This window comes from Hypanus sabinus, chromosome 2 (genome assembly GCF_030144855.1).
Source record: "Hypanus sabinus isolate sHypSab1 chromosome 2, sHypSab1.hap1, whole genome shotgun sequence".
Taxonomy (NCBI): domain Eukaryota; kingdom Metazoa; phylum Chordata; class Chondrichthyes; order Myliobatiformes; family Dasyatidae; genus Hypanus; species Hypanus sabinus.
The window spans coordinates 161,020,965-161,039,013 of NC_082707.1; the positions used below are offsets into that span (position 1 = coordinate 161,020,965).

The 18,049-nt window shown below is 38.2% G+C and overlaps 1 protein-coding gene across 1 annotated transcript in view; it reads right to left on the reverse strand.

Annotated features, from left to right (window-relative positions):
- The window catches only part of rtraf (RNA transcription, translation and transport factor), a 48,475-nt gene extending 34,074 nt beyond the window's left edge, over nucleotides 1–14,401 (reverse strand). Inside the window, exons 1-3 of the mRNA XM_059958033.1 lie at nucleotides 14,227–14,401; nucleotides 9,964–10,088; nucleotides 7,805–7,904 (exon numbers count right to left, since the gene is read on the reverse strand). Coding sequence (XP_059814016.1) covers nucleotides 7,805–7,904; nucleotides 9,964–10,088; nucleotides 14,227–14,287 — 286 coding nt within the window. The 5' untranslated portion in view covers nucleotides 14,288–14,401. The remainder of the gene's footprint in view (nucleotides 1–7,804; nucleotides 7,905–9,963; nucleotides 10,089–14,226) is intronic.
- Between the last annotated feature and the right edge of the window lie 3,648 nt (nucleotides 14,402–18,049).

The following is an 18,049-nucleotide window of genomic DNA, read 5'->3' on the forward strand; positions in this document are numbered from 1 at the left end:
GATTACCTACTAAATCTGCCTTAGCTATTCACACTTTTCTTTCTAATTATGGTATCTCAGATATATGGCGTTTCCTTCATCCTACTGAGAGAGATTATTCTTTTTTTTCACATGTTCACCATACCTTTACTAGAATTGACTATTTTTTACTTGATAATCAACTTATTCCATTTGTCTATTCTTGTGATTATCAGAGTATACTGATTTCTGACCATGCCCCAATTACTTTGTGTTTAAATTTTCCTGGTCTCCCTCAGAGGAATAAACACTGGCGTCTTGACTCGACTTTATTATCGGATGATGATTTTCTAAAATTTATTAAGGATCAGATAACCTTTTATTTTAACACCAATATGTCATCTGAAATGTCATCCCAGATTGTCTGGGATGCCATGAAAGCATATTTGAGGGGTCAAATAATCTCCTATACAGCAAATCTTAATAGAAAGTCCTGTACAGATCAATTAGACCTCATTAATCAGATTAAAGAATTAGATCAACTGTATGCTCAAACTAAGAATTCTGAATTATACAAGAAGCGTGTAGAACTTCAAACTAAATTTAATCTTCTGTCTACTCAACCTGTTGAACGCCAACTTCTTGAAAGTAAGAGTCGCTTTTATATTCATGGTGACAAATCTGGTAAATTTCTAGTCAATCAGCTGAGGCTTTCCAAAGCTAAACAACATATTACAAAGATCCGGAAGGAGAATGGAGACTTCACATCGGATCACTTAGAAATCAATGACGTATTTAAAAATTTTTACTCTCGACTTTATTCCTCTGAATCTCTGAATGAGAATATTTCTGTTGATCATTTTTTAAATAATCTGAATATTCCTTCACTTTCATCTGATTTTAAAGCCAAACTTAATGCGCCTATATCATCAGAAGAAACATCTTTTGCAATTTCTGCATTGTATTCAGGGAAATCTCCTGGACCTGATGGGTTCCCCGTAGAATTTTATAAAATCATTCTCTTCACTTCTTTCTCCTCAGTTACTCTCAGTACTATCTGACTCGTTTAATTACGGTAAATTGCCACCCTCTTTTAATGAGGCATCTATGATTCTTTTATTAAAAAAGGGTAAAGACCCAACAAAGTGTTCCTCGTATAGGCCGATTTCTTTGCTTAATGTTGATGTTAAAATCTTGGCCAAAGTTTTGGCTTATAGATTAGAAATTGTAATTCCCTCTATTATTTCTGATGATCAAACTGGTTTTAATAAAAACCGTCTTCCTTTTTTTAAATATTTGGCGTTTACTTAACATTTTATATTCACCTTCAACTGGGATAACTGGGATTCCTGAATGTGTTATTTCCCTCGATGCAGAGAAAGCATTTGATCGTATAGAGTGGAACTAACTTTTCGCAGTTTTAGAAAAATTTGACTTCAAAGTTTTATCTCTTGGATCAAATTGCTGTATGTGTCCTATTGCCTCTGTTTTGACTAATTTTCAGAAATCCCAGTTATTTAACCTCAAACGCGGCACCCATCAGGGATGCCCTTTAAGTCCCTTTCTCTTTGATTTGGCTATAGAAACCTTTGGCGATAGCATTTCAAAGCTGTCCTGAATTGACCGGGATTTGGAGGGGAGGTGTTGAGCATAAAGTTTCTCTTTATGCTGATGACTTATTACTTTTTCTTTCAAATCCGTCTACATCATTACCTCCAATGTTCTCACTTCTTGATCAATTTAGCCAGTTTTCTGGCTATAAACTTAATTTACATAAGAGTGAACTTTTCCCAATTAACAAAGAAGCACAAGAATTAACATTTCGTGACCTCCCTTTTAAAGTAGTTCATAATCAATTTACTTATCTTGGGATTACAGTCACAAGGAAGTTTAAAGATCTTTTTCGTGAAAATTTTGCCAAACTTTTATATACTACAAAACAGAGTCTGTCATAATGGTCACCTCTATCTATGCCTTTGGTAGGTCGTATTAATGTTGTTAAAATATATGTTCTCCCTAAATTTTTATATTTATTTCAATCAATCCCAATTTTTATTCCTAAATCTTTTTTTGATTCTTTAGACTCTATTATTTTGTCATATCTGTGGAAGAATAAGTGTTCTAGAATTAATAAAGTTTATCTCCAAAAATCTAAAAAAGAGGGCGGCATGGCCTTACCTAGCTTTCGTTTATATTATTGGGCAGCCAATATACATAGTGCTACCTTTTGGTCTTTTTTCCATGGCCAACCGAGTGCCCTAATTGGGTGGCAATGGAGTTGTGTTCCACTAAAGATTTATCTATTTCTGCAATTCTTGGCTCTGTACTCCCTAGTAGTTTGTCCAGATTAATTGTTAATCCTCTTGTTAGACACACTTTGCGAATATGGGCTCAGTTTAGGAAATATTATGGTTTCTACTGTTTTTCCTTTTCTAGTCCTATCTTACATAATCTTTTTTTTTACCTACTATGTATGATTCAACATTCCATGATTGGTATAGGAAGGGCTTTAGACATTTTGAAGATCTTTTTATTGATAATTGTTTCGCATCTTTTCAATAGCTCTCTGCTAAGTTCAATCTGCCTAATGCTCTCCTGGCTAGACGTTTAATTTTTTTAGATATCTCCAAATTAGACACTTTATTAATCCTTTAATTCCTAACTTCCCTGAGATGCCTGAGAAAAATGTTATGGATTTATTTATTTCTATTAATCCACTGGGTAAAGGTTTAATATCATTTATTCGTGATAAATTAGCATTCTTACGGCATGCCTCTGTGGATAAAATTAGAATGGCTTGGGAGCATGATTTAAATATCTCTTTATCTGATGAGACTTGGGACTCGATTCTCAAATCGGTTAATTCAACCTCTCTTTGTGCTCACCAATGCCTTTTACAGTTTAAGATTGTTCATAGAGCCCATATGTCTAAATCTAAATTATCTCGATTTTACCCTAATATTAGTCCTCTTTGTGATAAATGCAAAAGGGGCGAGGCCTCTCGTATTCACATGTACTGGTTCTGTCCTAGCTTGGAGAAATTTTGGAAAGATGTCTTCATAACTTTATCTTATATTCTGAATCACCACTTAGAACCTAACACTTTAATTGCTTTGTTTGGTTTTTTGGGTGAGACAGACTTACGTTTGAGTTCGACTAAGTGTCGAATATTATCTTTTGCTTCTCTCCTGGCTAGACGTTTAATCCTCCTTAGATGGAGAGATGTTGCCCCGCCCATGCATGCTCAATGGCTTAATGATATTATGTCCTGCTTAGACCTTGAAAAAATTCATTATTCAGCTCTTAATTCGGATATAAAGTTCCATAAGGTCTGGGAACCTTTTATTGAGTACTTTCATAACCTTCCTCTTAACTAAGGTTTTTTTTTCGTCCCTTGCTTTCAGCTCTTTTTTTTTGGTAGTAGGCATTATTATCTTTTGTTTTTAAGTGTATTTACAGTTTTGGGGGTTTGAATGTCCTGATTTATATTCACTATATTGTGTTGTGGTTGGTCTGGAGTTTTTTTTTGTTGCGGGGCTTGGGGGGGGATACTAATTTTACATGTCTTTAATTTGGGTGCTTTCTCAATTATCTTTTTTGTATTATATTATAATTGCAAGTTTATTTTTGCACTGTATTAATTTTCTTCATTTTGATTTGGGTTTTTTTTTCTATCTGTAGCGATGTAGAAAATGCATAAAAAAACTAATAAAAAAAAAGGATTCCCAAGTCCCTTTGCAATTATACCAATAATGTGAGATGCCTGAATGACAATCGCCCAGTAGCACTCACATCCACAGTGATGAAGTGCTTTGAGAGGTTGGTCATGACTAGACTAAATTCCTGCTGCAGCAAGGACCTGGACCCATTGCAGTTTGCGTATAGCCACAATAGGTCAACAGCAGATGCAATTTCAATGGCTCTTTACATGGCTTTAGACCACCTGGACAACACAAAGACCCATGTCAGGATGCTGTTCATCGACTATAGCTCAGCATTTAACACCATCATTCCCACAATCCTGACTGAAGTTACAGAACCTGGGCCTCTGTACCTCCTTCTGCAAATGGATCCTCAACCTCCTAATCTGGGCGGATTGGTGACTAATATCTGTTCCTCGCTGATGATCAACACTGGCGTACATCAGGGGTGTGTGCTTAGCCCACTGCTCTACTTTCACTATACTCATGACTAGGCATAGCTCAAACACCATTATATCATCAATTTGCTGATGATACAACCATTGTTGGTAGAATCTCAGATGGAGACAAGTGGGCTAAAGTGAGAAGTGAGATAAGTGGAGTACATGGAGTACACTACTACATGGAGTAGTGTCACAGCAACAACCTTGCACACAACTAAAAGAGCTGATTGTGGACTTCAGGAAGGGGAAGATGAAGGATCACATATCCATCTCATAGAGGGACCAGAAGTGGAGAGAGTGGGCAGTTTCAAATTGCGGGTGTCAAGATCTCCGAGGACCTAACCAGGTCCCAACACATCGATATAGTTATAAAGAAGCCAAGACAGCGACTATACTTCATTAGGAGTTTGAAGAGATTTTGTATGTCAACAAAAACACTCAAAAACTTCTATAGATATTGTGTTGCCTTTATGGTATTTGTTTAGTTTATTATATTTTCGCTTTAGTAATTTGTTTGTTATCGTTTTCTAGTTAAAGTTAAGATTGTTTAAAGTAAATTCGTTGCCTGTGATATCGTTGCATGCAATGACGTCACACCCGGTTTCACCGCGTCTTGTGGGAAAATACCGGTTTGGAGAAACGGGAAGGAGGGGGCTTATGTGTGCAGGATCAGCGCGAGAAAAGTTTTCTTTCTATGCACTTGAAACATCAGTGAAGCAACGCCGTAAGTTCATGAGATAATCGATATGTTGAATTAAAAATGTTAACGCTGATTCTGTTAAAAGTAATGACGGTTGATAAAGTTTATGTTTTTGTTATTTAAAGAGTTGCGAATAGTTTGTGTTGAAGTGTATTTAAAGCAGTCGATGGCATAGGTAGATTCTGACTGTATGTTGCACTTTAATGTAATATGGTTGTAGTTTTACTTTTGCAAGTATTTATGATGTAAGTGTGATATCAAGAAGGAAACAAATACTGTATATATTTTGTATTGTTTTATCAACAGTTTTCACCATACGTTAATGTGGAAGAGTGAACAGTAAACAGTTAATCTTACTGGGACAACCTCATTGATTGGTTTATGCTTGGTATTTAGTTCGGAGTTCTTTTACACCTGTGCGAGAACACTACAGATATACCATGGAGAGCATTCTGACAGGCTGTAGCACTGTCTGGTATTGGGGGGGCGGGGGGGGGTGCTACTGCACAGGACCGAAGAAAGCTGCAGAGGGCTATAAATCTAGTCAGCTCCATCTTGGGCACTAGCCTACAAAGTACCAAGGACATCTTCAAGGAGCAGTGCCTCAGAAAGGTAGCGTCCATTAATAAGGATCTCCAGCACCCAGGGCATCCCCTTTTCTCACTGTTACTATCAGGTTGGAGGTACAGAAACCTGAAGGCACACATTTAGTTATTCAGGAACAACTTTGTCCCCTCTGCCATCCATTTCCTAAATGGACAGTGAACCTGTGAACACTACTTCACTTTAATATATTTCTGTTTTTGAATGATTTTTAATCTATTCAACAATATAGACACTGCAATTTATTTTTTCTTCTTCTTCTGTACTATGTATTACAGTCACCTGCTGCTGCTAAGTTAACAAATTTCACAACGTGTGCAGTGATAATAAACCTGATTCCTATCTCAGATGTTTGGATTTTCTCCCCGTTTAGAAAATAGTCTGCACATTTATTTCTACTACTAAAGTACATGACCATGTATTTTCCATCATTGTATTTAATTTGCCACTTTCTTGCCCATCCTCCTAATCTGTCTAAGTCCTTCTGCAGCCTACCTGTTTCATTAACACTACCTGCCCCTCCACCAATCTTCGTATCATCTGCAAACTTGGCAACAAAACTATATATTCCATCATCTAAATCACTGATATACAACATAAAAAGAAGCAGTCCCAACACCGACCCCTGCGAAACACGACTACTCACTGGCAGCCAACCAGACAAGGATTCTTTTATTCCCACTCGCTGCCTTCTATCAATCAGCCAATGTTCTAACCATGCTAGTAACTTTCCTGTAATACCATGGGCTCTTAACTTAATAAGCAGCCTCAAGTTAGGCACCTTGTCAAAGGCCTTCTGAAAGTCCAAATATATAACAACTATAGCATCCTCTTTGTCAATACTGCTTGTAATCTCAAGGAATTCCAACATGTTCATCAAGCAAGATTTTCCCTTAAAGAAACCATGATGACTTTGTCCCATCTTGTCCTGTGTCACCAAGTACTCCATAACCTCATCCTTAACAACTGACTGCAACATCTTCCCAACCACTGAGATCAAGCTAACTGACTTCATAATTTTTAGTTTCCTTTCTGCTACGTTTCTCCTTTCTTAAAGAGCAGAGTAATATTTGCAATTATCCAGTCCTCTAGCACCAAGTCAGAGTCCAATGACTTTTGAAAGATCATTGTTAATGCCTCCAAAATCTCTAATGCTACCTCCTTCAGAACCCTAGGGTGCAGTTCATCTAGTCTGGGTGAGTTATGTATCCTTATGTCTTTCAGTTTTTTGAGCACCTTCTCCCTTAGTAACTACACTCACTTCTCTTCTTTCAATTTCTGGCACACTGTTAGTGTCTTACACAGTAAAGACTGATGCAAAATACTCAATTAGTTCAACTACCAACTCCTTGTCCCCATCATTTCTCCGGCCTCATTTTCTAGCAGTCCTATGTCCACTCTCATCACTTACTTATTTTTACATACTTGAAAACGTTTTTATTATCCTATTTGATATTGTGCTTTGTTTGTATTCTTTTTCCAAATTCCATAATTTAACAGCTTTTATCTTCCTTTGTTCATTTTCTCCTTTTAAATGCCTTCCAATACAAGGTTTCTTCATTTACAGCTTACCCCAAGATAATCCCAGCAATCTTCAGTCAGAATATCCTCTTTGTGCTACCTCTCCTTTTCCCTCACTTTCTGTAATTTCAAACTGTTAGTTTCTCCTTCCCAATTCTGAAGAAAGACCCTCAACATTGTCCCTCTTCATAGATACAGACAGACCTGCTGGGTGTTTCTAGGATTTTCTTCTTTTTCAGATGTGCTAAATTTGTAGTTTGTTTTTGGATTTTCACATCTTCATACATTGTCTTTGCATCCTTTCCTTTGCAGTAAATTTCCATTTCTATAATCTTTGAATACCATATTCTGGATTAGAATGTCCATTTATTAAGAGCAGATAACATCATTGGGAAAAGAAGTGAGAAGTACCTACTGGGTACACAAATGACCCAGATACAAATTTAATTATTGCTGAAGATGGATTGTCTCAAGGACAGAAAAAAGAGCATTCAAATACTATAACATACAAGAGAAAAATATACATCCATCTCTCTAAACAATCAAATTCAATAGATAATAAAGAAAAGCAGGGATACTTCATTTTACAAAGAAACCTACAAAATTCCAACAACCATTAAATATTTTTAAAACATTTAAGAGAGAAGTCAAGGAAAGCTGACAAAACATTCAAGTGTCTTATAACTTGATCCTACTCCAATGTTATGTTGTATTCTACATTTAATGAAAAGTGAAGTAACCTTTTTTAAAATGGCACCATTAAATTCAAAGCAGTACAAGCATAAAGTAGATTAATTTATAAAGTTATACATGATAGAAAATCTCACATTGCAAGCAATATAAAATCCCATTATATCCAATGATTTAAAGAAGCTTACCATTATCAGAATATTCAAGTCTTACAGCCAGCCCCAGAAGCCAGTCAATATTTTCCTGTCTTTCACTTGCTTTGAATGGGCAGTTTACATCTGCTAGGTACTAAAGGTAAATATATCACAAATGCATTAGGAATTTAGAATTATAGAATTAACCATTTACAATAATCCTCATTAACAGTCAAATTAAGGCTTACACATGAATGTCAAACTTGGAGTCTCAATGGTTAATCAGAAATCCTACATTATGAAATACAGTCAGTTTGAATATACTATCTGTTAGTTATTGGCACACAAAAAACAATTATGTATTTGAAATGGTAATGAAACATTTATGTTAATATAATGCCTTTTAGGAACATTCTTATTGGATATCCCACACAATTGTGGGTGGACTTGCTTCTAGTCTCATCCTGTGGGTTCAAGAGGTTATGATGAGGTCTTTGTGGCAGTGCACATGGGCAGGAATGCTTGACAGGACAAGTGGGTGGCTAGCACTCAATGTAGTGCTCTCTTATCATTTAAGCCAAATTTGTTTGCTCCCAGTGCGTGGACACTGAATGCTCCTCTTACGCTTTGGAGTAGACATGGACTGGAGATTCTCAGGAGTCTACACAGATGGTGCATGTTTATCAAAGAAGCTCTGAGAGCATTGTTAAATCTTTATATGATAGATATGAAAATTTAGAGATGAGCTTGCAAGAAACAGAGCTCTCCTAACACTGCAAAAGAGTATGGTGGTATTTATCCATTGCTTTGAGGTATCTGCTGTGCATAATCTAGAAGGTAGTAAATTACAGGAAAAACAAAGAATAGTGAAAAACAAATCTTAGCATCCATCATCTGTGCAACACACAAACTTCCTTGAACATTTCCACTGTAAACTTCTCTGGCCTATTGTGAAATTCTTACAAATATCTATATTGTATTTAATGTCAAATGAATTGTTGTTGGACTGAGATCGGCAAATCTTCTGCAAAATCAGACTAATAACTTCCATTTAAATAACACCTTTAAAATAATAAAATATGCCTTACCAGAACCACCATCAAACAGGGATATGTTGGAAAAGGAGTTCCAAAGCTTGCCCAAAGAGGTAGCTTTCAAAGAGTCCTTTAATATTTTTAGAGATCAAATAAAGAAGATCTAGAGCTTAGTACCCAAGAGCTGAAGACATAGCCACGTAATCTAGCTGCATAAAAACAGCAAGTTCAGGACTTTGGCTTGGTATCTAAACATGAAGGCTCTGAACATACTGTCACATTCAATTTGTTGAATGTGTCAGTATACTTTGCTGCAACATTCCATATACCGTCTTGTAAAAGGTGGCACAAACATGTTAACAGATAATGCCATGGACTCTTAGTCACTGAACTTTGTTGAATTAGGTTACGATAGATTAGGTTTGGAATGGGATACAGGAATTATTCAATGTATGAAGTTTTATAGTTGGTATGAAAATATGTATAAAATGTGCAATATTTTTTGAATTATTCATTTACTGTCGTGTTTTTGTTACTCATATTTTAGACGTACCTGATATTTAGAAATTAATATTCTTAAATGTCACTTTTTATAGCATTTGAATGCTTCTCAACGTCTTCACCGCAGCTGCTTTCTAGACAAGCAAAGCATCTAATGAAAGTGTGTGGTGCAAGAGCATACAATTGAGAATCTAATATAAATTGTAGGCCAACATAAAAAACACAATGAATAAACACTCTAACTCCAATTGCTTTTGGGATACAGAGTTGGTAAGTTATCACATTTATGCAGGAAGTAGTCATCTAACAGATTGTTCTGGTGCCTCACAACTGTGGTGACTCAGAATCAATCCTGGCCTTCGGTGTTGCAATTTCTGTGTGAGGTTTCCCCAGAAACTCCAGCTTCCTCGCACATTTGGCTGCTCTGTTAGCTGGTTATTGCAAAACACCCATGAAAGGAGCTATTTGAAGACAAGGGTGGGGTTGCGGGAAATATGACATTGAATCAAAGAAGGTTACATGACGATCACAACAAAATTATTCCAAGTAGCACACAGAACTTTTAAAAGAAAGGGGAAATCACAGGGATGATGAAAACAGAATAGTTCATTAGCAAACAGATTAAATTATTCATGTCAAATCAAAACATGCCACTTAAAATAAATATGTAATTCTCACCTTTTCAAAGTGCTTTGGCCATTCATTATTGTGCACATTTCTAAGATTGCCTCGCTCTTCAATTTTATAATGCCTTATCTTTTGATCTTCAAGCCACACGATTAAATTCCTAAATGCCACCTCATCTAAAATATAAAATGGAATCTTTTTAGATGCATATTAAAAGAAACTATGAAAGGTAAAATTGGAGATTTAAGGCCACTTAAAAATGGTACCACTATACTATTGACTATAAGGGCAATTTCATATCTAGATTTTAATTATATAGCCATTTTATATTTCCTAATGGATCCAAAGACAAAGTCACCAACTTTCAAATTAATTGACAGTTGAAATTTTACACAAGAGTACTGGCAATTCTTTTGAAATGTCAATAACACAAAACATTACATTGACTTATTCTCCAAAGAAAGTACATAACCAGTTTAGCACATTTGGCTTTTACATTTTAACCTTCACATTTCTACAGATGCACTGTAGAGAACATTCTAACTGGCTGCATCGCTGTCTGATACTTTGGGGATACTGCACAGGATCGAAAGCTGCAGAAAGTTGTCAACTCAGTCAGCTCCAACACGGGCACTAGCCTCCATAGTATCCAGGTCATCTTCAAGGAGCAATGCCTCAAAAGGGCAGCATCCATCATTATTAACCCCCATTACCCTTCTTGTCATTGCTACCATCAGGAAGGAGGTACACAAGAGCCTGAAGACACACTCAGCAACTAAGGAACAGCTTCTTCCCCTGCACCATCAGATTTCTGAATGGACAAATGAACCTAAAAACACCACCCACTTTTTTTGCACTAGTTATTTAACATATATGGATATTTACTGTGGCCCAGTTTTTCTTTATTATGTACTGTATGCTACTGCTGCTACAAATTTCACAAGATTTGAAATTTGATATGATATTAAACCTGGTTCTGATTTTCTGCATTTGCAGTATTTTGCTTAACATTAGCTATCTCCCATTAAAAAAATTTCTATGATTAACTCAACAATCGTTAGATTTCAGGTTTTTTTTCCTTATCATACTGCAGAATTTAGATTGTAAATATTAACATATACTTTGAACGTCTACTTTAATTGGCATCTTCTCCAAAGTTTAAGAATAGTTAAGATTTTAGTTGGCTCTGAAAATCAAAATACTGTAGATGCCGGTATTCTGAAATAAAAGCACGAAAATTCTGAAATCACTCAAGTTAGATAGCATCTGTGGAAAGAGAAAGAGTTAATGTTTCAGGTCCGAAATCCTTCATCATTACCGGAAAAAAGTCTTTGAAAACAAAATTTTAATTACCTATAAACAGCATCATTTATTTTAACTTTTCCAATATTAAATGATTTTACACTTTAATATTCTTAATTGTTTAGATATTTGCTATTCTGATGGGACAGTTTTTGTTACTGGAGAAAGTAATTGGAGAAGATAGGGAATTGAACAAATGGTTCAAATAATGAACTATCTCATTAGTTGGTTTTAGACTTCGCCATATGTAATTTGTTTCTATTTCCATCCAAGTAACATTTAAAGTAATTAATTGCTGGTGGTTGCATTTTGACATATTGCAAAGGCATGTTATTGTCATACAAATTACATAAATTTTGAATTGACACTGTGACAAAACAACAGGTTCAACTGAAATTAAACATTTGATGGGAAAATTAAAGGCAGCTGTAGTTTGACACACAAAATGCTGGAAGAACTCAGCAGGTTAGGCAGCATCTATAGAAAGGAGAAAATAGTCGATGTTTTGAGCTGACATCCTTCATCAGAACTGAGAGGAAAGGGGCGAGATGCCTGAATTAAGGTGGGGGGGGGGGGGAAAGAGAAAGAAGCTAGCTGGAAGTGTGTGAAAGGTCAAGGGCTGGAGAAGGAGGAGTCTGATAGGAGAAAAGAGTGAACTATTGGAGAAAGGGAAGGGAGGTGGACAGGGGGAAGTAATAAGCAGATGAGAAGAGAATGATCAGAGCAGGGGAATGGGAGAGGGGTGGAGTTTTTGTTTACCAGAAGGAGAAATCAATATTCATGCCATCAAGTTGGAAGGTACCCGTATGGAATACAGAAACCCAAAGTTGTGCTGAACATGTTCCTATCTTAGAAATTACTAGACTTCCCCATTGCCCTATTTTTCTAAGCTCCATGTACTTATCCAAAAGTCTCTTAAAAGACCCCATCATATCTGCCTCCACCACCATTGCCAGCAGCCCATTCCACGCACTCACTACTCTCTGAGTAAGAAACTTCCCCAACATCACCTCTATACCTACTCCCCAGCACCTTAAACCAGTGTCCTCTTGTGGCAACCATTTCAGCCCTGGGAAAAAGCCTCTGACTATCCACATGACCAATGCCTCTCATCATCTTATACACCTCTATCAGGTCACCTCTCATCCTTCGTCGCTCCAAGGAGAAAAGGCCGAATTCACTCCACCTGTTTTCATTAGGCAAAATCCTTGTAAATCTCCTCTGCACCCTTTCTATGGTTTCCTCACTATAGGAAGGATGTGGCGACCAGAACGGAGTACAGTACTCCCAAGTGGGGTCTGACCAGGGTCCTATGTAGTTGCAACATTACCTCTCGGCTCCTAAATTCAATTCCACGATTAATGAAGGCCAATACACCATATGCCTTCTTAACCACAGCTGCTTTGAGCATCCTATGGACTCGGACCCCAAGATCCTTCTGATCCTCCACACTGCCAGGTATTACCATTAATACTATATTCTTAATAATATAAGCCGTTCCTCCTCCACCCTGAGAGTGGCCTCATCGTGGCACAAGAAGAGGCCATGGATCGACATGTGATAACGCAAATGGGAATCAGAATTAAAATGTTCGGCCATCGGGAAGATCCACTTGTGGTGGATGGTACAGAGATGCTCGACGAAGCAGCATGGTCCCCCAATTTAAGATGGGTCTCACCAACGTAGAGGCTGCACGTGTCCCTTGTGATGCATCTCTGGTGGCACATACTTCAGTAACTAAATTAAATGGAGATGGTGAAACTTTACATATTCTTAAACAGGTGTGAAAAGTACAGCAACCATGGTAAATTATTCAACTGATCTAAATTATTTTAAAGTGTTATTGAAACAAATTAGTATGAGCCATGCACCAGTAACTCAAAAAAACAAGCCATGATCCTAGATTTGTAGCCCTGAATTTTTTCCAGAAAATCTCATAACACATCTTCCTTACAAGCACACCTGACAACTGACCTTATTGCTCCATTATATAATTGCTGAAATAGGTCACAGTTTGTAGATAGATTGTAGAAAGTAAGTCACAGTTAAACTTCAATGATAGTCATAAAAAGGCAGCTACTTCACAGTTCATGCACAATTTTATTAGGAAGGAAGAAACAACAGTATTATCACCTTTATAAACAGATTATATAAGCCTTAACTACTTCTTCAAAATTAAGGCAATCTGTTATAACACAGTCAGAAAATAAGGCTGAAATATTCTGGCTTAATGCATTTTAATTGCATAAAGTACAAAATACATTTTAATGTAATCACTACCACACCTCCAGAAACACTGATTTCACAGCGTTTCCTGCATGAAACTAAACCAGAATTTTCAATAAAATTTCTACAGTATAAATAATATTTATCACTTATTTAATTTCCACTATAACACTAATTTGAAAATCTGCAATTTTTTTCTTCAAAGCCTAATAATTGGAAATGGAACAGGAATTCCTTACTTCTGTCCAAAATGTACAGAATATCCATTTCCCTACTCACCTCTACTTCTGCTACTCTTTAGGTGAGTGACCTGACTTTACTTTCACTAAGCTCCTATAAATATCATCCCATCAACCTCTTGAGATTTTTAATTCAAAATGCGCGGACTCGCAGAGTCCCGCGTCTTTAGAAAAAGGAACTTGTCCAAATGCTTCCTTTCAATCACAACCAAAATCCGGTTTCTTCATCATTCATTCTCCCCTATTTGGGGATGCCTATTCAAAGAAATAAAAAACAGCAGCTTTCTTTTGCTGGCATTACAACCATTACTTCAGTGATCTTATGTGCACTTGGGTAATTTTTCATAAGGTATACCCTAATATTATAGCAAAACATCACTATGCAAACAGGTAGGTTGAAAATGCGATATAGAGGTTCTTTCTATCCGAGAATGCGACATCACTTCACCCCTATCCACGTAGAACACATTGAGGCCCCGGAGCCTATTACACCGGGCCCATCAATCACTTCACAGTCACGGACCAGCAACCAGTCCCCGAGCCGTACCTTTACAGTCAAACACGCCGCTGTTATGATACTCTAAAGCCGCTAGCTTCCTCCGAAACATGCTACCGTTTACTTTAATAATGCCTAACAATCAGGTCAACGCTACGAGGTCGCTTTAGCGAATCGACCCTGTCGCACGTTCCCCCGGGTGACGTCGCCGCGCCGCGCCGCGCCGCGCGTTCACCTTCGGATGACGTCACCGCGTTACAGGCGGAGCTTCGGCTGGGGTTTGCTGTGCTGGTTGGGGTAGTTAGTTACCCGTGAACTCGATCCCTTTGCGCTCGAGAGAGGCGGGATATTCTTTCTCTCACGACTGCCACACTATTCAATAAAATAATGGCTGGTCTTTCACCTCAAGTGCCACATGCCATGATTCCCTTAATATTAAAACCTACTGATCTCTTTTTAACATACTCAGAGCATTTCTCATGGATATAGAATTACAAAGAATAATCTTCCCTTGGATAAAGAGCTTTACTTCTCATCTCAGTCCGAGTGACTAAACTCCTTATTGTGAAACCATGATCTATCGAGCTATCTAGTAAAATATCTTGGGCAAGCCTTTTAATAATTTCCTACATTTCAAAAATATCACTTCCCATTCTTCTAATCGTAAATGAGCATAATCTCTCCGCATGGGACTACAACCCATCCCACAATACCAATATCCACCATCACCTCAGAAATCATTGCAAACTTTCTGCCTGTACTTGTGACTTACTTTTCCACACAAGTGTGTATTAGCTGCAGACCTGAATATGTTACTATCAATCCTTACAAGTAAATGAGTTGCAAATACCTAAAGCTCCAGCTCTTTTGTATTTCACTAGTAATAGGACTCAATGGAAAGTTCATTGACTGAAATGTTCACTATGTTTCTCTCCCAGAGATGCTACCTGGCTTGCTGAACTTTTCCAGAATTTTCTGCCTGTATGGAATATGGCTTAGCTTGCATTCCCATTCACAATGGACTCAAATAATCTTAATGTTCGCCATGAAGTAAACGGAAATCAATTTTCTTACTTCCTCTCTCACCATCTCTCCCCCTCTCTCATTCACCCTCCTTGACTGGAGACATTACAGAGGTTAACCATCTCAGCTCCAAGACATTGTTGCTGGAGGTCATCAGGGAATCAGAACGACATTTTGGACCCAACCATCCTTAAATGTTTTATCTATGATTTTACTGACACTTGTATGTGAATAGTCAGCTTTTTGAAAACAAAATCTTTACTTCTATGTAGTGCTTTTCTGAATATTCTGCAGTGTTGTCTTTTAAGTTTAATTGTCAAATTTTAGAAATAGATAGCAGATAGATGCCAAATAGATTTCATTTTCTACTTGATATAATTTCATAGAATTAGGTTATAGGAGGGAGGTTGCCTGTGTAGATGCATCAGCACCGGACTTTGAGGTGAGTGGTCTAGGGTTTGAATCTGGCTGGCTCCTTGCATGTTTTTCATCTGTGCTAGGTTGAGCTAATAATTTGGCCCCATAAAAACACAGACAAGATTCTAAAGAAACATCAAGATTACACCCGATGGAGAGGAACAACAACAGTGGGGCTCATGGCAGTCCCAGTCATGGCAACTCTCTCTACAGGAAAACAAACTACATATATATTAAGCACAACCATTTACATCGGTCCCTTATTGTTGTCAACCCTACCTGCAAGTCAGATGTTCTCATTATTTGGAATATATTACCATTTCTTTATTAACTCTGCCATCGACGGTCCCAAGCCCAGCTGTAAAATGAGGAGGGTTGGGCATGGGGCTAGCAACCCTATCCCATAAAAAACCCTGAGCAGTGAAACACCAACAGAAGCTCCAAAGACCGCAGCCGTAGGAGAAGAAGGATCCTCGCCTGAAGGACGAATGAATTTGTGTGGTGGAAGTGGAAGACATGGGGCTGATCAACCTTCTATCAGCTTAGGACAGAGGACCCTGGCGAGCTGCTGCTGGCGGCTTATGCCTCAGTAGGGGTGATGGGCTTACGAAGAAGAAGACCTCTTCTTTGTTGCTATTGGGTCCATATCATGGAACCTCCTAACCAACAGTTCTATGGGAATACTTCCACCTCCATAACGACTGTGGTGACTCCAGGAGGTGGATTACCATCCCCTCTGTGAGCAATTAATGACGGACAATAAATGCTAGCCTTGCTGAGGGTTCTCCTTTCCAGCAAACTACAATGAAACTTACTGTAATTTCTCTCCTGCCACTTCCCCTTCCCTCTATTTCCATTCCATATTCTGGTTCCCATTTTATCCCTTCTCTTCTGCTTCTCTGCCTATCGTCTCTCTTCTCCATCTCATTCTTCAATGGTCACCTGACCTCTCCTATTAGATTTTATTTTCTTTAGCCCCTTATCTCTTCCACACAAGACCTCCCAGCTTTCTACTTCATTCTCCCTCCCCCACCCACCCACTTTCCCCTTCACCTGCTCTCACCTATCACTCGCCTACTTGTACTCCCTCCCCTTGCCCATTGTCTTATTTTGCTTCTGCCCCTTCCTTTCCAGTCCTGATGTTCCTAAGACCATAAGATATAGGATCAGAATTAGGCAATTGGGCCCTTGACATCTGCTCCATCATTTCATCATGGCTGATCAATTTACCTCTCAGCCCCAACTTCCTGCCTTCTCCGCATAACCCTTAATGTCCTGACTGCAACCTTTGCTTTAAATACATCCACTCAGCTGGCCTCCACAGCCATCCTTAGCAATGAATTGCACCCTCCGGCTAGAGAAATTCCTCTTCATCTCCATTCTAAATGAATGTCCCACTATTCTGATGCTGTGCCCTCTGCTCCTAGACTCCCCCACCATTGTAAACATCTTTTCCACTTCCACCTTACTGAGGCCTTTCAACATTCGAGGACTTTCAATGAGAACTCCCCTCATTCTTCTGAACTCCAGTGAACACAGACCCAGAGTTATCAATCGGTCGTCCCATGAAGGGTAACCCTTTCATTCCTGGAATCATTCCTGTGAACCTTCTCTGAACCCTCCAACGTCAGTAATCCTTTCTTAGATTAGAGGCTCAAAACTGCTCACAATACTCCAAGTGAGTTCTTACCAGTGCCTTGTAAAGCCTCAGCATTACATCCTTGTTTTTATATTCTAGTCCTCTTGAATTGAAGGCTAACATTGCATTTGCATTTCTCACCACTGACTCAACCTGCAAATTAACCTTTAGGGAGTCCTGCATGAGAACTCCCTTTGTGTCATAGATTTTTGAATTTTCTTCCATTTAGAAAATAGTCTAAACTTTTATTTCTTCTACCAATGTGCATGTCTATACACTTCCCCGACGCTGTATTCTGTCACTTCTTTGTCCGTTCTTCTAATCTAAGTCCTTCTGTAGCCTTTCTGCTTCCTCAACACTACATGCCCCTTCCACCTATCTTCGTATTGTCCACAAACTTGTCCAGAAAGCCATCAATTCCATCATCCAAATCATTGACATATAAAAGTCAAAAGAAGTGGTCCCGACACAGATCCCTGGGGACCACCACCAGTCACCGCAGCCAACCAGAAAAGGCTCCCTTTACTCCCACCCTTTGCCTCCTGCCAAGGCGCTATCCATATGCTACTATCTTCCCTGTAATACCATGGGCTCTTATCTTGTTATACAGCCTCATGTGCGGCAGCTTGTCAAAGGCCTTCTGAAAATACAAATGCACAGCATCCACCTATTCTCCTTTGTCTATCCTGCTTGCTATTTTTTCAAATCATTCCTATAGATGTGTTAGATAAGATTTTTCCTTAAGGAAACCATGCTGACTTTGGCCTATTTTATCATCTGCCTCCAAGTACACTG